This window comes from Mya arenaria, chromosome 2, assembly GCF_026914265.1.
Source record: "Mya arenaria isolate MELC-2E11 chromosome 2, ASM2691426v1".
Lineage (NCBI taxonomy): Eukaryota > Metazoa > Mollusca > Bivalvia > Myida > Myidae > Mya > Mya arenaria.
The window spans coordinates 24,779,591-24,798,232 of record NC_069123.1 but is presented as its reverse complement, the minus strand read 5'-3'; the positions used below and the strand labels follow the sequence as shown (position 1 = coordinate 24,798,232).

The window sequence follows — 18,642 nt, the reverse complement described above, 5'->3', positions numbered from 1 at the left end:
TTAAGTCATCTCTCAGTCTAGAAAATCATATTTTTGACCGACCGACACCAAAAATATCAGGGTCAAGCCTCTGCAACCCCATTTTTTTATGGCTTTTGAATAGAAGGAATGATCCATTACCAAACAGATTTTTCACATTTGTCTGAGCCGTGTCTTATTGAGTATGTCTTGGCAGTAAATACTGTATCTGGTATCCTTTATTTGTCTTTCAATCCCTTACAATCAATGTCTATTGGATTTAATTGTTATTGCTAGCTCTGTATCTCTCTTATATCTTTCTTGCCATTCCGAAAAAGGAACTATTTTTAAATTCTTCACTAATGAAAAGCTCAATTTTCCAATTTTGGACCTTGATTTATTCCCACATTTGTAATAAATTACAGTTAAGGATTGTATCCTTGTTTCTTTGAACATTTAAGCCAGACACTGATATTTGATATGGTGTGTAATAGTTTGGTGCACATTTTTAGGTCATCAGTTTTTTTAAAGATTTTATTCATGGTTTTTTTTATAGCCTTGATGCTTTAAGCACTGTGGCAATACCTTACGATAGCATTTTTTTTTAACTTTAGGCCTAACCCTAAAAGCATTAAAAATGTTAAAATGAAACTTGGTGCATGTGTTGCCAGAGATTAAAAACAACACATGTGCCATAACTCTTGCTTTAAAAATTTATTGAGTTATGCCACTTGTTCAAATGAAAAAAGGTAGAGACAAGCGTTGGTGTTCACACCGCTAGATTTTTCTCTCAATTAGTTAATGAAAGGATTTTTGAATCAATGGGATTTTACGATTTTCAATATAATTACTGTTTGATATTTAATGCTGCACTCTCACAGATTGAAAGTTTTGACATACTTTTTTATTTTTTCTGTTTCAGAAAAACTGATTTTGCCTTCAATTCAGTCATATAAGATAACCCACAATAAAACAGATCTCAAATATTTGGGAAACTGCTGTAAATTAAAAAAATCTTAAAGCATTACCAACGCTTTTCAATTTTTGAACGTCAATAAGAAAAACTTTTGATCTGATCTTGTCAGACATTAACACCAAAATTGGTTCATTCGAAAGCAAAAAATAATAAGGTCAAAATGGTCAGTCTGTGAAAGTGCAGCTTTTATGTCTGTAATCTACTCATTCTTCTGTTTATAAGATCTTTTATGTTGTTGAATATGTTAATCAATGAGATAAATATCCACAATTACATTTAGGTGATTCCTACTAACACCTGAATTGAATTTATATAGCCTTGTTATCCCCCGCCTATGAAATAGGGAGGGGGATATTGAAATGGCGTTGTCCGTCCGTCCGTCTTTCCTTCCGTCCGTCCTTCCTTCCGTCCGTCCGTCCATCACCTGCGTTTTCTCAGTAACTAGCCAGTATAATTTCATGAAACTTAAAATAAATATGAACCACTATACTGGAATGATGCCCGTCCAAAAAAAAATTTGATTGGTCAATTGTCCTTGAGTTATTGCCCTTGATATTTTGAAAAATGCACATTCTCAGTCACTAGCTGGCAGAATTTCATGAAACATAAAATAAATATGAATTACTATACTGGGATGATGCCTGTTCATTTTTTTTTGGATTGGTCAATTGTACTTGGAGTTATTGCCCTTGATTTTTTGAAAAACTCTCATTTACAGCCATTTCTCAGTAACTAGTTGGTAGAAATTCTTGAAACTTGAAATAAATATGAACCAACATACTGCGATGATGCCTGTTTATTTATATTTTGGATTGTGTAATTTCTATATGAGTTATTTGCCCTTGATTTATTAAAAGATCCATGTTTGCAGCCTTTTCTATGCAACTAGCTGGTAGAATTTCATGACACTTGGAATAAATAAGAACCAACATACTGTGATGATGCCTGTCTATTTTTCTTTTGGATTGGTCAATTTTCCTTAGAGTTATTGCCCTTGATTTATTAAAAAATCATTGTTTGCAGCCGTTTCTTAGTAAAACCAATGTGCTTATCTTGTTCTTTCTGAGATTTTTTTTAACCTTCAAGCACAAACAAGCCATCAAGCACAAACAAGCCATCGTTGGCGGGGGATATCTTTTCACTGAAAATGCTTGTTTCAAATTATTTTATGTTGCAAGATTTTTAAACAAATATATAACATTGATACTTTTGTTATATATATACATTGTATAATATACTTTTGTTAAATATACATTGTATAATATACTTTTGTTAAATATACATTGTATAATATACTTTTGTTAAATATACATTGTATAATATACTTTTGTTATATATATACATTGTATAATATACTTTTGTTAAATATACATTGTATAATATACTTTTGTTATATATACATTGTATAATATACTTTTGTTATATATACATTGTATAATATACTTTTGTTATATATACATTGTATAATATACTTTTGTTATATATATATATACATTGTATAATATACTTTTGTTATATATATACATTGTATAATATACTTTTGTTATATATATACATTGTGTAATATACTTTTGTTATATATACATTGTATAATATACTTTTGTTATATATATACATTGTATAATATACTTTTGTTATATATATACATTGTATAATATACTTTTGTTATATATATACATTGTATAATATACTTTTGTTATATATACATTGTGTAATATACTTTTGTTATATATACATTGTATAATATACTTTTGTTATATATATATACATTGTATAATATACTTTTGTTATATACATACATTGTATAATATACTTTTGTTATATATATACATTGTATAATATACTTTTGTTATATATATATACATTGTATAATATACTTTTGTTATATACATACATTGTATAATATACTTTTGTTATATATACATTGTATAATATACTTTTGTTATATATATATACATTGTATAATATACTTTTGTTATATACATACATTGTATAATATACTTTTGTTATATATATACATTGTATAATATACTTTTGTTATATATATATACATACATTGTATAATATACTTTTGTTATATATACATTGTATAATATACTTTTGTTATATATATACATTGTATAATATACTTTTGTTATATATATACATTGTATAATATACTTTTGTTATATATATACATTGTATAATATACTTTTGTTATATATATACATTGTATAATATACTTTTGTTATATATACATTGTGTAATATACTTTTGTTATATATACATTGTATAATATACTTTTGTTATATATATATACATTGTATAATATACTTTTGTTATATACATACATTGTATAATATACTTTTGTTATATATATACATTGTATAATATACTTTTGTTATATATATATACATTGTATAATATACTTTTGTTATATACATACATTGTATAATATACTTTTGTTATATATACATTGTATAATATACTTTTGTTATATATATATACATTGTATAATATACTTTTGTTATATACATACATTGTATAATATACTTTTGTTATATATATACATTGTATAATATACTTTTGTTATATATATATACATACATTGTATAATATACTTTTGTTATATATACATTGTATAATATACTTTTGTTATATATATACATTGTATAATATACTTTTGTTATATATATACATTGTATAATATACTTTTGTTATATATGTACATTGTATAATATACTTTTGTTATATATATACATTGTATAATATACTTTTGTTAAATATACATTGTATAATATACTTTTGTTATATATATACATTGTATAATATACTTTTGTTATATATATACATTGTATAATATACTTTTGTTATATATACATTGTATAATATACTTTTGTTATATATATATATATACATTGTATAATATACTTTTGTTATATACATACATTGTATAATATACTTTTGTTATATATATACATTGTATAATATACTTTTGTTATATATATATACATTGTATAATATACTTTTGTTATATATACATTGTATAATATACTTTTGTTATATATATACATTGTATAATATACTTTTGTTATATACATACATTGTATAATATACTTTTGTTATATATATACATTGTATAATATACTTTTGTTATATATATATACATTGTATAATATACTTTTGTTATATATACATTGTATAATATACTTTTGTTATATATATACATTGTATAATATACTTTTGTTATATATATACATTGTATAATATACTTTTGTTATATATACATTGTGTAATATACTTTTGTTATATATACATTGTATAATATACTTTTGTTATATATACATTGTATAATATACTTTTGTTATATATACATTGTGTAATATACTTTTGTTATATATACATTGTGTAATATACTTTTGTTATATATACATTGTGTAATATACTTTTGTTATATATACATTGTATAATATACTTTTGTTATATATACATTGTATAATATACTTTTGTTATATATATACATTGTATAATATACTTTTGTTATATATACATTGTGTAATATACTTTTGTTATATATACATTGTATAATATACTTTTGTTATATATACATTGTATAATATACTTTTGTTATATATACATTGTATAATATACTTTTGTTATATATACATTGTGTAATATACTTTTGTTATATATACATTGTGTAATATACTTTTGTTATATATATACATTGTATAATATACTTTTGTTATATATACATTGTATAATATACTTTTGTTATATATACATTGTATAATATACTTTTGTTATATATACATTGTATAATATACTTTTGTTATATATATACATTGTGTAATATACTTTTGTTATATATACATTGTATAATATACTTTTGTTATATATATATACATTGTATAATATACTTTTGTTATATACATACATTGTATAATATACTTTTGTTATATATATATACATTGTATAATTCCAATTGAAAACAAATTTACTCAAAATGCTTTCCGATGGTTTAGAGAGTTATTATGTTGGAATTAATATTTCATTATAAAAAATGAAATAACGTTATGGTATCATTCACCTTTAGAAGCTGGGATAAAATATCAATAATTTTCAAAATGATGTTGCATTAAGGATACATTTTGCACACTTTTTTGGATTCCAATTAGATATATTCCAATGAAATGTCATTTAAAATGAATTGGAAGTATTGAATAAACAGGAGTGTTGGTTTCTGTGAAATATCGATAATATTTCACCTGTGAAAACTGGAAGTTTATGTTTTGACTTAATGACTTTCGATTCTCACTTGATGAAATGAAATTGATATTGAACTGAAACAAACACTTTATATTCTCTATGTATATTTCCATAATTATATCTCTCATTCTTGTTAATGTTATTTTAACCTGTCTCGATGCATAAAATCAGGAACCTAAAAATTACATGTCCCTTTTCTCTTGTTTCAGTGGACATATGGTCTGTGGGCTGTATAATGGCAGAGCTGATTCGTGGCGGAGTTATGTTCCCTGGCAGTGATCGTATCCTTTACTTTAATTTTTTCACATGAGAATGGGCTGTTTGTTTAAAAAATACTGGATCAAAATTATTGAAACTACATACATGTGTGATTCAAAATCTGACCCAAAGATCAAGATTGCAGTTAAACTCGCTTTAAGTTTGCAAGAACTTACTCTTTATGCATTATCTTAAAATAAATATAGGCTGTGATGAGTTGCTCAAGGGTTTACTACTTCAAAAGTTTTTTATTTATCTATTAATAGCTTCTGAAATATTCAATATTGCCACATAAATGTAAAAACCAGTCACCAGGAAAACTTGTATCCGGAATAGCCTCCCAGTTGCAAAATATTGTGCTTATCAGCAGGAAATAGCAATAAAAAATAGCTTTGACATAGCTACAATATTGATAACAGCATATAAATGTGAAAAACATCACCTAAATGAAATTTAACAGGTTTGGTTTGGAAAATTTATTAACTTTTAAAGTCATTTTTTGGTGGGGAGGGGGGCATATGTAATTATATAATTCTATATTCACTTCCATAAATTAAAAACTCCAAAATTCAAATACAATATTCTGTCGCCTTATTCTTGTTTCAAGTTGCTAAATTTCGATCCTAAAATTTTACATAGGATCTGTCAGTTCTATAATGTTATGCCATATGATACAGACGGCATTCCCTTGAGATTCTACACATGTGAAATGCAGGCTATGTGTTGTAGTAGAGTTTGCGTGATGGACAAATTTAACATGCAAAAGCTGAATTTAATGTAATTTGGTATCTAAGTAATTATTGTGGTTATATTATGTGAAAGCCAGACTGAGTATATGAATTTTAAAGGATACAATCATGTGTGTTATAGCAAAAATGAAACCCTAGCCTTAAAGGGGCACAGTACTGGTTTACAATTGATAAATTGGAAAAATATTCTTCAATTTTAATACATAATTGTGTCAAATTCTTCTGACTTTAAAGCTGCACTCTCACAGATTGAATGTTTTGACAACTTTTTTAAAAAAATTCTTGGAACGAGCCAATTTTTGCGAAAATCCATGGAAACCAGTAATAAAAGTCTGCTGACAAAAAAAAATCACAGATTTTTATATTTAAGTTCAAAAAAATCTGCAATCTGATCTTTTGTCGGCAATCTTTTATCAATTTAATTTAATTTAATTTTATATTTTAGTCCAAAAATTGATGTTATATGCATTTTTCTTAAACTGTTATTAATTAAAGGTTTAAGCCATAAAACATTAATTTTCGAATGGAAATATAAAAATCTGCGATCTGATCTTTTGTCAGCAATTTTTTATCATTGGTTTGCAGATATTTTTGCAAAAAATGCTCTTTTCAAGACAAAAAAATTGTAAAATCTGTGAGAGTACAGCTTTAAAGTCAAATGAGTAAAAACATAATGCTTTGAAATAAAAAATAATTTTCATATATTAAGTTTAACCTATATTGGGCTCCTTTAACGTTCATTTATTTGAAGAAAAACAACAACAACTACAAATGCAAAAGCAACAATTCTTATCAAATCAAATCAAATCAAACTTACACCCTCTTTATTATGTCAGAGATGCCAATGTTCCTCTTTTCAGCTTATTTTCTCTTTTTTGGCCACAAAACTTTAAAAATAGAATTGTTGCCTTCTCTTGGATGTACATATAAAGAATTGATTCTTTGTATTTAATGTGATGGGGATACTCCTATTTCACACTGGTTTCCTCTTTTTTTACAAATTTGCATTGGCATCCCTGTTATGTTGGTTGGTGCTATAGAAGGCTCTTGCACATGTTACTTCAGCTAGCCTCCCACTTTGAACTTTGAATGCAAAGATCCCTTTAATTAGGTTTTCTTAAAAAATGTGTAATGAAACAGCTATACGTAGTTTTCAGTGTTAAATACAAATGTTCCATGATCACAGCTGTGGCACACTTTAAGAGGCCCTGATAAAAAAATATTTGTTGATTGACTTGTTCAAAGTGATTGGCAATAAGCTGTGGCCATTGATTAATAAAAGATATATGGATTAATCAACTCACCGTTAGATACCCCTGTGAACTACTGTGCTGTGCTTCTTTGTGTACCGTGGGCGTTTTGGCTAAGAAAATCTCATATTCATATATATTTAATGAGGCAGTTTCATTTGTTCTGCAATAATACAATGCAGAAATATGCACAGACATTAAAAGAATATTCTGGCCAAAGCTGGAATTGAACTCGGTCCGCCAGATAAAGTACAAATGTTATAACAGCATCATAGACCTCTTGACTTTGGAGACGACTGACATTATTGAAGTATATTTGAACCTAACATGCGATTTCATTGGAAAAGAATTGCCTTCCATGCTTCATGCATATTCATTAATGAGATAAATATGTCAGTCAATTACCCCACGGTATGTATGAAAAGTAACGGAGAAAGTACCATGGTTGCTGTCGAATCAATCAACTTTGAGAGTCTGAAAAAGTTGTATCAGTGACTGGTGAAATACAGTTAATGCATGATACTATAACAGGTAGTGTGCCTTTTCACCCCCGGATCAAGGTTGGATTTGAAAGAGGCAAAAATTTAACAAAAATTAGGAAAACTTTCGATCATATCAGGATTTCTTTTGTATTCTTTACAGGAAATTACTGATACATGTTTCTCTGACATCGTCTTCGCTATGTTTCTCTAGTGAATTGTCTTTATGTATTAAGAGTTGAAGGTTAATTTCATGTCAAACTCGGAAAAAAACATGTTTTTCTTTAATTTACTATCAGATATTGATCAATGGAACAAGATCATCGAACAGCTAGGAACACCTTCCCAAGAGTTCATGAAGCGGTTACAGCCAACCGTTAGAAACTACGTAGAAAATAGACCCAAATATGCTGGCTATAATTTCGAAAAACTGTTTCCCGATGTGTTATTTCCCCCTGACAGCACGGAACACCAGGGTTTGCGGTCTAGTTTTTCGCGAGACTTGTTGTCAAAAATGCTTGTTGTGGACCCAGACAAGAGAATACAGGTTGACGATGCCCTCATGCACCCATACATCAACGTGTGGTTTGATGAGTCGGAGGTCAATGGGGTGAGTTTTACCAGCAAAAATCTCTTTTTTTGTTCTAAGATACTGTGAAATACATAAATAAATTAATGATCGTCTGCTTATTCCAAACGCATACAGGTTAAATAGTAATAAAATGTTCTGTAATGTTTTAACTGATTTCCGAAGGTAACCAAACTACAGAATAGTCTTTTTGAATGGTTGTCAGTCGATTGTCAAAACCATTTGCCTGAGGTTGGGAAATAACAAATCAACTATTGCCCTAGATTGACAATAGAAAATATTTTTTTTAAAGGTTCACAATAAAATTTGATCATTAAAGTGCCATGGTGTGGTTAAAAGTGTACTTTGGGGAAGCAATTGGCACTAAACATTAATTATATCTTCAAGTGATACCAATTATAGTTTGACATTACCCTGTATGAGTTTTCAAACAATTCACCATGTTATAAATTATATATTTCAGGCTGCTCCCGGTGCCTACAACCATGCAGTAGATGAGAAGGAACACACTGTAGACCAGTGGAAAGGTGCGTAGTTTATATCGGGGAATTTACTAGCTTGAAATGACGAAATATGTTGGGAGGGTTTTACCCTTAAGCAGTGTTTGATATTTGATAAAGATTAAATCTTTTTTAAATCTGGACGTGCAAACTGCCGAACAGACAGACAGACCTTATTATAAATTTAGTCGGACAGTTACAAAATTTACTGGTCAGGACTATTGGACCGACGATTTTCACGATGATCACTGATTATTTGATTTTCTGTCCACAGAGTTAATATACAATGAGGTGGTGGAGAATGAGGCGAAAGAGAAGGATCCATCTATGCAAAACCATGCAGGTAACACACTTGAATTTAGAAAATACTTTGTGCCATTAAGTCATAAATAACATAAAATATCCCCCTGACTTGTGTAACAAATTATCCTTCAGCTGTCAATTTTACTACCTGAATCCCTCATTGCAAAAAATATTGATTTTTTTTTTAGTCTGCTAAAGGAATAATGCCATTTTTTTTTTATCAACTTCTATGTACCTCAAATTACCCACTTGTGTCCGAAGTACCTCCTAAAAGCCCCTGAATACCACATACCAAAAGGCATTGGTAGGAAGGTTAAACCTATCCTTAAGTCCTTTTAATTTTTTTTATAATAATTAAGGTAGTCACAGCCCTTGTTGTTAGTATGCTTTGTCCATAACTCAAAAACCATTCAAGGTTATTCCCTTGAAAGAACAACATGTGTTGCAATGACAATATGCATAATTATATGTAACAAGGCCCATAATTCTTTGTTAGATAGTTTTGAGTTATGTCCCTTTCCAAAATTAGAAAAATGGCAACTGTTTCCAGTGCTTTTATTTCTGCCTACAAATGAAATTGAATTTGTTGATTAATTTCAAATTCCATTGAGAAATTATTTAGCATTGTGAATGGATTGTACATTTTTTTTTAAAGGCAAAGCTCCCTAACAGTGCGTATGGTGTTAACTAATGAAAAAAAATATACATAGTTTTCACTGTTAGAGAAACAAGTTCCATTATCGTAATTGCAGCACATTTTATGAGGCCATGATTAAAATCTTCTTGTGGAATTATTCGCTTGAAATTCAAAGACATAAAGCAGTGACTGTTCATTGATAAAAAAAATATCTGGTTATTAACTAGGGATGGCAATGAGTAGTGAAATTAATAATCGAGTACCCGGACGATCGTTCGATCGATTACTCGGAAAAATTGAATATGTGTTCGCGAAGACAAGATAGTGTATACATGTATCGTTAATGACGTATATTGTGCGTTGGTCATATTATTGGTCATATTCACCTTTAAAGTAAACTTTATTACGTATTTTAACAAAAAATGATATAAAAAGAAAACAAATGTTGATTCAGGCTTTTAATTTGTCTTATTCGTTTCATTTGATATCAGTATGCACTGCAGAAATGAACAACAATCAGAATTACAATGAACGAAAATTAATAGCATACATAAAAATAGTGAACAAAATTCAATACGAAGTTCAGTTGTTTACTCTATAAATTATTTTTTTTAAATGATAGTTTTTCGTACTGTGTAATTGTTGTTTACCTCATTAATATTCATAATTCTTGATTTAAAATATCAACCAATCAATTGTGATAATCATTGCAAAAATAGTTAAAATATGCTCATTAAGAAATCGAACGGTCGATACTCTTTCTCTCGTTAGCTTCCTTTATTTGGCGAAAGGTCTCTAAATGGTATACAATAGAATTGTGAAGGTTAGGTACCGCTATCAAAACATTGCTAATTTGAAATAGGGGTCCTTTGTTTACAGATTGCAACTATTACAACAACTGTCAACTAATTGATTGAGGTCAATTGTGTACACTGCGGGGATTAGAGGGACCGTAAATTGTCCTCTTGGCAACTAACCAGATCTGATATTTTGTCTGTAAATCGTGTATTTGGTGTTTTTTATAGATTTTTTTTCCGAGTACTCGAGTAGTGATTTGGTACTCGAGTACTCGGATGTTTGATCGAGTACTCCAGTACTCGTTGCCATCCCTATTATTAACTATGAGGGCCTTAAATGTTTGAATAAGTTATGGGTGAAAAACAGCTTATCCCTGAGACCGTCCTCAGTCCTTGTAGGAGCAGGGATCTTTTTCTCCCGCTAACCTGGAGGTTTTTGGTTGGGGATATTGTTTTGGCCATGTCCTTCTGGCAGTCTGTCATATTTTCTTTCTGTCTGGAACCATTTCATGGTAGGGGTTGGTCAGATTATGTTCAAACTTGGTCAGAATGACCCCCTTGATGATATCTTGACCATATGTTTAGAGGGTCCCATGGGGTCAAAATCTAGGTCATTAGGTCAATTCTAAGAAACATCTTTGGAACACACTAGAGCCATTTTATTTGGTCCTATATTCATCAAACTTAGTTAGAATGTTTTCCTTGTTTTTGCTTTAAATAAACTTCTGTTGTTACATTCCAGCTCCTGTGGGCGCACAAAACAACGATGTTGCCATGGACAGTGTTAGCCCTAGTAACAGGGGCAGATAACCACTGGGCACAAATAGACTGTGTACCCATTTTTCACACCAAAACACTTCAGCATATGTGAACCTTGTACCTCCACATGAACACAGTCCAGGGTCAGAATGTCGACTGGTTACAGAGAGGAATTATATATGCTTAGTTTTAATGGAATATGGAGATAATTGTTAAACTGATGAATTTTGATGTATTTTAATGTAAAAATCCTGTTTTTGTAAAACTTATGTGTATATTTACAAATATAAGCAAATTTAAACTGAATAAACAGTTGTTAGGACAGACATTTTATGTACATCTAAGTCTGAAAATATTCTTATGCTTAAATTGAAGTTGTACAAAAACAAGTTCTGAAACAATTGGACTTCGTTGGAGTGTTGTGTGAAGGGTTGTTGCGTTAGAACTAATCATGGTCTTTATACTGATGTTAAAAGTTTATGGATGACGTTCAAATTTACTGTTGGTTTGAAACCTTTTAACATGACTTATTCCCTTAATGTAGTGCAATATATTTGTTTATTTTGAGTAAATTTTTATCCTGGTTTTAACAGTTAAGTAAAGATATCTATTAAAAGTTGACAAGTATTATTTGTACTACATTTTTCAGCTGTTAAAAATTCTGATCTCTAGAATTTAAGTCGGGTCATACAGAAATAATTACATGTTTTACATATTCCATGAACAAAGCAAGTAGTTTTAATTTTCACAAACAAAACTTTTAAGATTTAACATTTATATCATGTTTTTAGCTGTTGAAATACATTGTCAGTAGAAGTAATTTTTAAAAGGTGCCATAATAGATTTATTGAAGTACTATAATAGGGTTATAAGTACTGTATTTTGATCTGGTATTATTAATTTACTAGTCCAAAAAGAGGCTTAAACTTTTTATCATGACGAATCAGAATGAGGCTAGAAGCGTAGTTCTTCAGTGTGCTGGATGATCAGGAATATAATTTTTATAAATCATTTAGATAATCATTGTACAGGTGTAATAACACTTCTTTCTATTTTGACTTGAATCAGTTTTGCTTATTGAATTGATGGTAGATCAAAATAGCCTCTCCAATGTGTTCTGGTGATAATTTGTTAGATTTTGTTTGATTTTTTTAATCCCTAGTTATAAGTTTTATCCTCATAAGGGATTTTCTTAATTTATGTTACAATATTCAATCTAAAAAGGGCCCATAAGTATTTTGGATTAAAATTTTAAGTAGAAAATTGCCTTTTTTTAAGCCGAACTTAAAGGAAACTAACAATGGTTGAACAACAAAAGTATATATTTATGCATGAAAATTATTTAAATTATGAAAAAGACTGTTGAAAAGTGAAGAGGATTTAAAATCAATGTCAAAAGTTAGGAATTTTCAAATTTCACGAGTTTAAATGATTCACTAAGATGCTTCATGAATATGGTGTTTTAGATGTAATTATTTGGTGTGACCTGAAATTGAAGCTTGCAAATAATGTATATAGTCATTTAATATATTACTGTAAAATGTATAAATTTGTTATTTGATTTGTAAAATACTCACATGTATAGATGTAAATATTAAATAACAATATAATAGTTAACATTTAAGAATGATTTTTGGACTTGTGCTTCTAATATACCATAAACATTAAGCTCCATTTAATAAATATAATACAAATTTTCAGGCGACCATATCATATAAATGTCAGTATTTTGTTTAACTATTAGCACTCCAAATATATATTTTGAGGGCTTAGTGCAAAACAGATGTAATTCATATTTTAATATGGAGTTCAGACCATCTTGCTTTGAGCCCTCTTTATGTAAGTTGTGAATTTTGTAGATATTTGAATTTCTGAAGATTGTAAAACATGAGATGAAGAAAATCCTTCATCTCATCTATATATGTTTTAAGTCAATTTCCATTGTATTCACAATGCTTGAAGTAACGTATTTAAAAAAAGAAATTTTATGTGTAAAACTTTGTTAAAATATATTCATATAACTATACAAGTCAAATTGTTTTTTGTCAGAAAATATTAGGTATAAATATTGTGTTTGCTTTTCTGTAAATTGTGCTAAAGCCTTCCATTTTCATGTGATACTTGTATCATAAAAATTTAAAAGCATAATATCAGGGTTTAAAAAGCAAATATGATAACATTAGCATAGTTTCTAATGATAAAGGCATCCTATTTTTTGTTTCTATACCAAGCTTGGATCAATAACACGCCAGTTCAGAAATACACCCACTTAGTTGATTAGAAAGCTTCTTTTATTAAATAAAATGTAAATTTTTCTGGATTAACATATGTACTGCAGGGGTATTGTAACTAGTGCTCAAATTTACCTTAAAAGTGACAAGGGGGCTATGTGTTAATAGCTTTTGTTTTTAAATTTGATAATGCCCAATTTTTCTGATCATACATTCCATGAATGATAGGGTTTTGTATTGATAGTTTTTTTACACAGTTAGGATGGAATTTCTACTCGTTGAATGAGAACTTAATTAATAATTAATAAATAATTCAATTTTAAAGGACGTTATATAACATTGTCATACAGTCAAAGTATATGTACAGCCAATTGGATTTTTTTTATATCTGTAATATATATATATATATATATATATTGATTTCTAAAATGCATATCATGCCCTCTTTAATCATGGTATGTTGAAATGCATGAACAATTATTTAAAAAAACAACAGGCTTTTAAAGGGACTCTCTCATGTTTTTGTATACTTTTTTTTATTGTATAGCGAAATTAAGTGTGGCATATCATTAGGAGTGTTTAAACTAGGATACTGATGGCTGGAAGCCTTCAACAAATGTTGTTATATGCTCAAATACTGTCTTTGAAATCCACGGTTTTGAAAAGCATTAGTAACAGGATTCAATAAAAGGCTGAAAGGTTAAGATATCCTTGTGTTTGTGTATGAGTCCTTGTGGGCATGAGGTTTTGTTATCAGTTTTCAATTTTTCCTTGACTCTGGGTTCGCACCACACTAAAACCAAAGAAGTGTTTTATATGCTAAGTGTTTTTTGTTCTGCAATTTCGGTATCAAAGAGTAAAATAGTTATAATATAAAAGTGTTTTCAGATGCATTACTAGGCAAACAGTTTTTGGTGCCAAAATATGAGCGAGTCCCTTTATGGTTATGTTTTATTAAAAACGTATTATATGCATTTATGGTTCAAAGTCAGTTGCAAATATGCAAGTCTTTCTTTTTGTAATCTCTTCAGCTTCTTTTGAATCTCCTGAAATTATTTTTGCTGATTTGCAAATCTTCCTGAGTTTGTTTGACCCACTGAGTGTAAAATATAGCAGTCCATTGATGATTCAATGTTTGTTGAAATTTCAAACGTTAATTCTGTTAGAAAAATCATATGCTATTTAACAGAAATGAATCATGTATCTTAGAAACTTGAACTGAAATCAGGAATAGATGTTCAAAGGATACTGGGGTATCTGCCTTAATATTTACTGGAAATGGACTCCAGCTGCCCCTGTTCAATAACCACCTTAGAATTTACTTATTATTAAATGCAGAATCTGAGCATTTTGATTGGACTCTTATTTTTAATTGCAGAATCTGAGCGTTTTGATTGGACTCTTATATTTAATTGCAGAATCTTAGCATTTTGATTGGACTCTTATTTTTATTGCAGAATCTGAGAGTTTTGATTGGACTCATGTTTTTAATAACAGATTCTAAGCATTTTAATTAGACCTTTGTTTTTAATTACAGAATCTGAGCATTTTGATAGGACTCTTGCTTTTAATTGCAGAATCTGAGCATTTTGATGGACTCTTATTTTAAATTGCAAAATCTGAGCATTTTGATTGGACTGTAAAATTGGATAATGGACTGAATTGAATTACTGAGGAATATCGAACAATAAGAATTAAATTGAGTACGGACCCTTATCATATTAGCTAATAGCTGTTTTTACAATCATGTGAAAATGAAGTGCTATAATTTATGACTGTGTTTACTAGTATAATGATGACATCTATAAAATACACATTACCACAAGTATTTTTCTGAACTCTGCAACTGGTATAAGAGCCAATCACATATATATAATTGCTACTATGATTTTGGTGCCTTTGATGTGTGTTATGTTTAGGTATTGTCAGGAATGTGTTTTTGAGAGTCTATTGAACATTTTTTGCCGCATTGGTTTTGTATGAATTGTTGTTAGGGCTTTATCTATGCACTTGTAAGGTGCATTTGTACTGAAAGATTTTTCGTTGGGTTTGTCATGGAACTGGTAGTTGTAAAGTGAAAAGTCAAATTAAGAAACAGACTTGTTTTTATAAAATCAGCTATTATTATTTGACAAGCCTTGTACGGTGTATATGAACCGCGTCAAGCAGAAAAATGAGGTTTAAAGAAAGATTTTGTGGTCAATTTGAACAAGTTTTCTTTAAGAAACCTGAAAAGAACAAATAACCTTAAAACCACATAACACCATGGCAGTGTCCATTCTATTTTAAGTCATAGGAATCTATGATGTCATAATTCTTGCTTATGTCATAATTTTAGAAAGACCTTTTTCTGCTTGTCACGATTCATTACTTTCTTATCTATGTGAAGGTTCATCACGCAAATCTTCACCTTCACGCAAGAATTCAATATCTGCTTCCATCTTTCACCTTTTTGAGTTTTCGCTATAAGGCGACGAATTATGCTTAAAATAACTGAAACAGGTACTTGCAATTTATACAGTAAATCTTTAACCACTGTAGATACAAACAGATAAAACATTCATAGAAATAATTAATTGTTAAGTGGTTACATATATTTATCATGATCTATGTAAGATCAATTTATCTTGGTGTTATTGGCAAAGTCAATGATTAGCCTTACTCAGTTCCTAAGTCTCATTCTGACTTAATACTTAACACTTCTCTTTTTCCACAGTTTTTGTTGTTGCTTTTGTTTTCATTGTAATGGTTGGTTGTGAGTCATGTGATGACACTGGCTGACAGTTGTATTATAATTTTCATTATTTTGTTTAGCTCTGACATAATTTTTTATTCGTAGTTTGACAACGGTACTTTATAATTTATCATTTGTAATTGACTCTAAATTTTCTTTAGAAAGGGTCGAATGTTTTGTGCAAAAAATGACTGAAGAGGTTTCTTGAAAGGATACTTGTATAGTTCCCTAGCCAATTTTCTATTAGAGTTTTGTGAAAGAAGTTTTTGGCTGAAATTTATGGCTCGCTCAAAGTGAATTTTATGATATTTTCTATTGTAAACCAGCTTACATAGTTTGGTAAAGGATTGTACAAAGTACCATTATTGTAGTAAGGCTTTGAATTTGTTAAGATTTATTCAGTAAGCTTTATTTTCATCCAATATTTTGTTCTTAATCTGGAACAGATAGATTTGTAAATCTACCATTTTAACCATTTATCATTATGGTGAGACACATTCACACCTTATTTGATTTGTTTCAGAATACAGCTTATTTTGTATTTCATTATTGATTGACCCGTTTACTTTGCTTTCACAATGTACATTTGTTTTTTTATTTTGCCAAACTAGATGATAATACATTTAAACTTTGTTTACCAAAAAAACAAAACAAACTGCAGTAGGGCATTGAATACCATTTAATAAACTGGCTATGTGTTTGAAAATATTGGCAGTGCAGCAGAATGAATATTGTTCAACAGTACCGCAAATAATACCATTCTTGAACATGCATGTATCATTGATAAATCATTTTTCTGGAAATATTTCGCTAAGCTATCTGCAAGGTTACGGACGCGCGTACCTGGGTTTAGGACTGTTGAAGTTTACATGTTTATGTCTCTATGTTTTGTAGTTGTGCCGAGGGTTCTGTATAAAGCCATCATATGGTGCATACAGGAAACACAAAAATATAAAAATAAAAATGATTGTGGAACTGCTGTTTGGTTTTTTTGGGTTAAAAATAAATCGGGGCATTGCCGCAGCCTTGATATTCTCCCCAGTGTTGTAGTGCAGACTTCCAATGACGTCTGCCCAAATCTTCTCTTTTTAACTGATTAAAAACTGGATGTTTCTGGTTGTTACTTTAATTAATATTGCAAGTAAAAAAAGGTTATGAAATAGCCCGTTTGACCTCTGGGCAGGATGCTCCCAAACCCATTGCTGATATGGTTTCAGCCCTTCAGCTGCAAGGTCAATCACATCCCAGTCTTCTTACTTCTGCCATAATTTACTAAAAAATCTAAATATTCTCATGAATTTTAAAATGCCAAGAATACATGTTACCACTGACAATAAGCAGATGTATAGCAAGGCTTATAATTCTGGCTTTAATGATTATTGAGTTATGCCCCTTTATTATCTGAATAAAACGACGCAATTTTACCCTTCACAATAACATTAAAACAGTTCTAAAAATTAACATGAAATGTGGTACACATGATACCAGTGACAATACAAAAAGCTTAGTGAGGCCATCTTTGGCTGTATTGATTGCTACTTAATGCCCCCAAACGGCTAAAAATAATAGACAAGCATTGAAACGAAGTGCTCTTGTTATCGTATGATAGAGGGCAGTTTGCAGTATTACCAGGCTCAGTTCTGACACATATCATCTTCTTGAATTTCTGTGGATTTAGACGTGTTTCCCATTTGGAGCGAACAAACATTGTCAAACCAAATATAATACCAAAACCAATTTCCAAAACTTTGTCTCATTATAAAGCCAAAAGGAGAATTAATTCAGCCAACTGTATTTCAATGTAAAAAAGGCCCTAAACATGGCAATTATCTGATAATCGACCTAGACATTGTGACCCAAAATGCTGTAACCATTTTCTTCATGATTTGATGACAAATAGTAAAATTGGACTTTTCATTATGCCCACAAACACCAAATATCAGGATGATAGACAAAAAGTCCAGAAATGATTGAAACAACAAAATGTAAACCTACAACTTTTTAATGTAAATCGGGCATAACTCTAGTGTAACTAGGGCGATTTATCCAACAAACAATATTTATTGATGTATTGTGACCACATACACTGACACCAAGTTAAGCTATGATTAAGTTATAAATAATTAGGATATTATCTGTATAAAATATATTTATTAACCTACTATTTTTATGTA

General features: G+C 29.2%; 1 protein-coding gene across 1 annotated transcript in view; it reads left to right on the top strand.

The window, feature by feature from the left end:
* Nucleotides 1-17,443, top strand: part of LOC128203707 (stress-activated protein kinase JNK-like) — a 32,143-nt gene extending 14,700 nt beyond the window's left edge. The window contains exons 7-11 of the mRNA XM_052905232.1: nucleotides 5,392-5,463; nucleotides 8,218-8,528; nucleotides 8,971-9,034; nucleotides 9,282-9,350; nucleotides 11,487-17,443. Coding sequence (XP_052761192.1) covers nucleotides 5,392-5,463; nucleotides 8,218-8,528; nucleotides 8,971-9,034; nucleotides 9,282-9,350; nucleotides 11,487-11,554 — 584 coding nt within the window. The 3' untranslated portion in view covers nucleotides 11,555-17,443. The remainder of the gene's footprint in view (nucleotides 1-5,391; nucleotides 5,464-8,217; nucleotides 8,529-8,970; nucleotides 9,035-9,281; nucleotides 9,351-11,486) is intronic.
* Nucleotides 17,444-18,642: the final 1,199 nt, after the last annotated feature.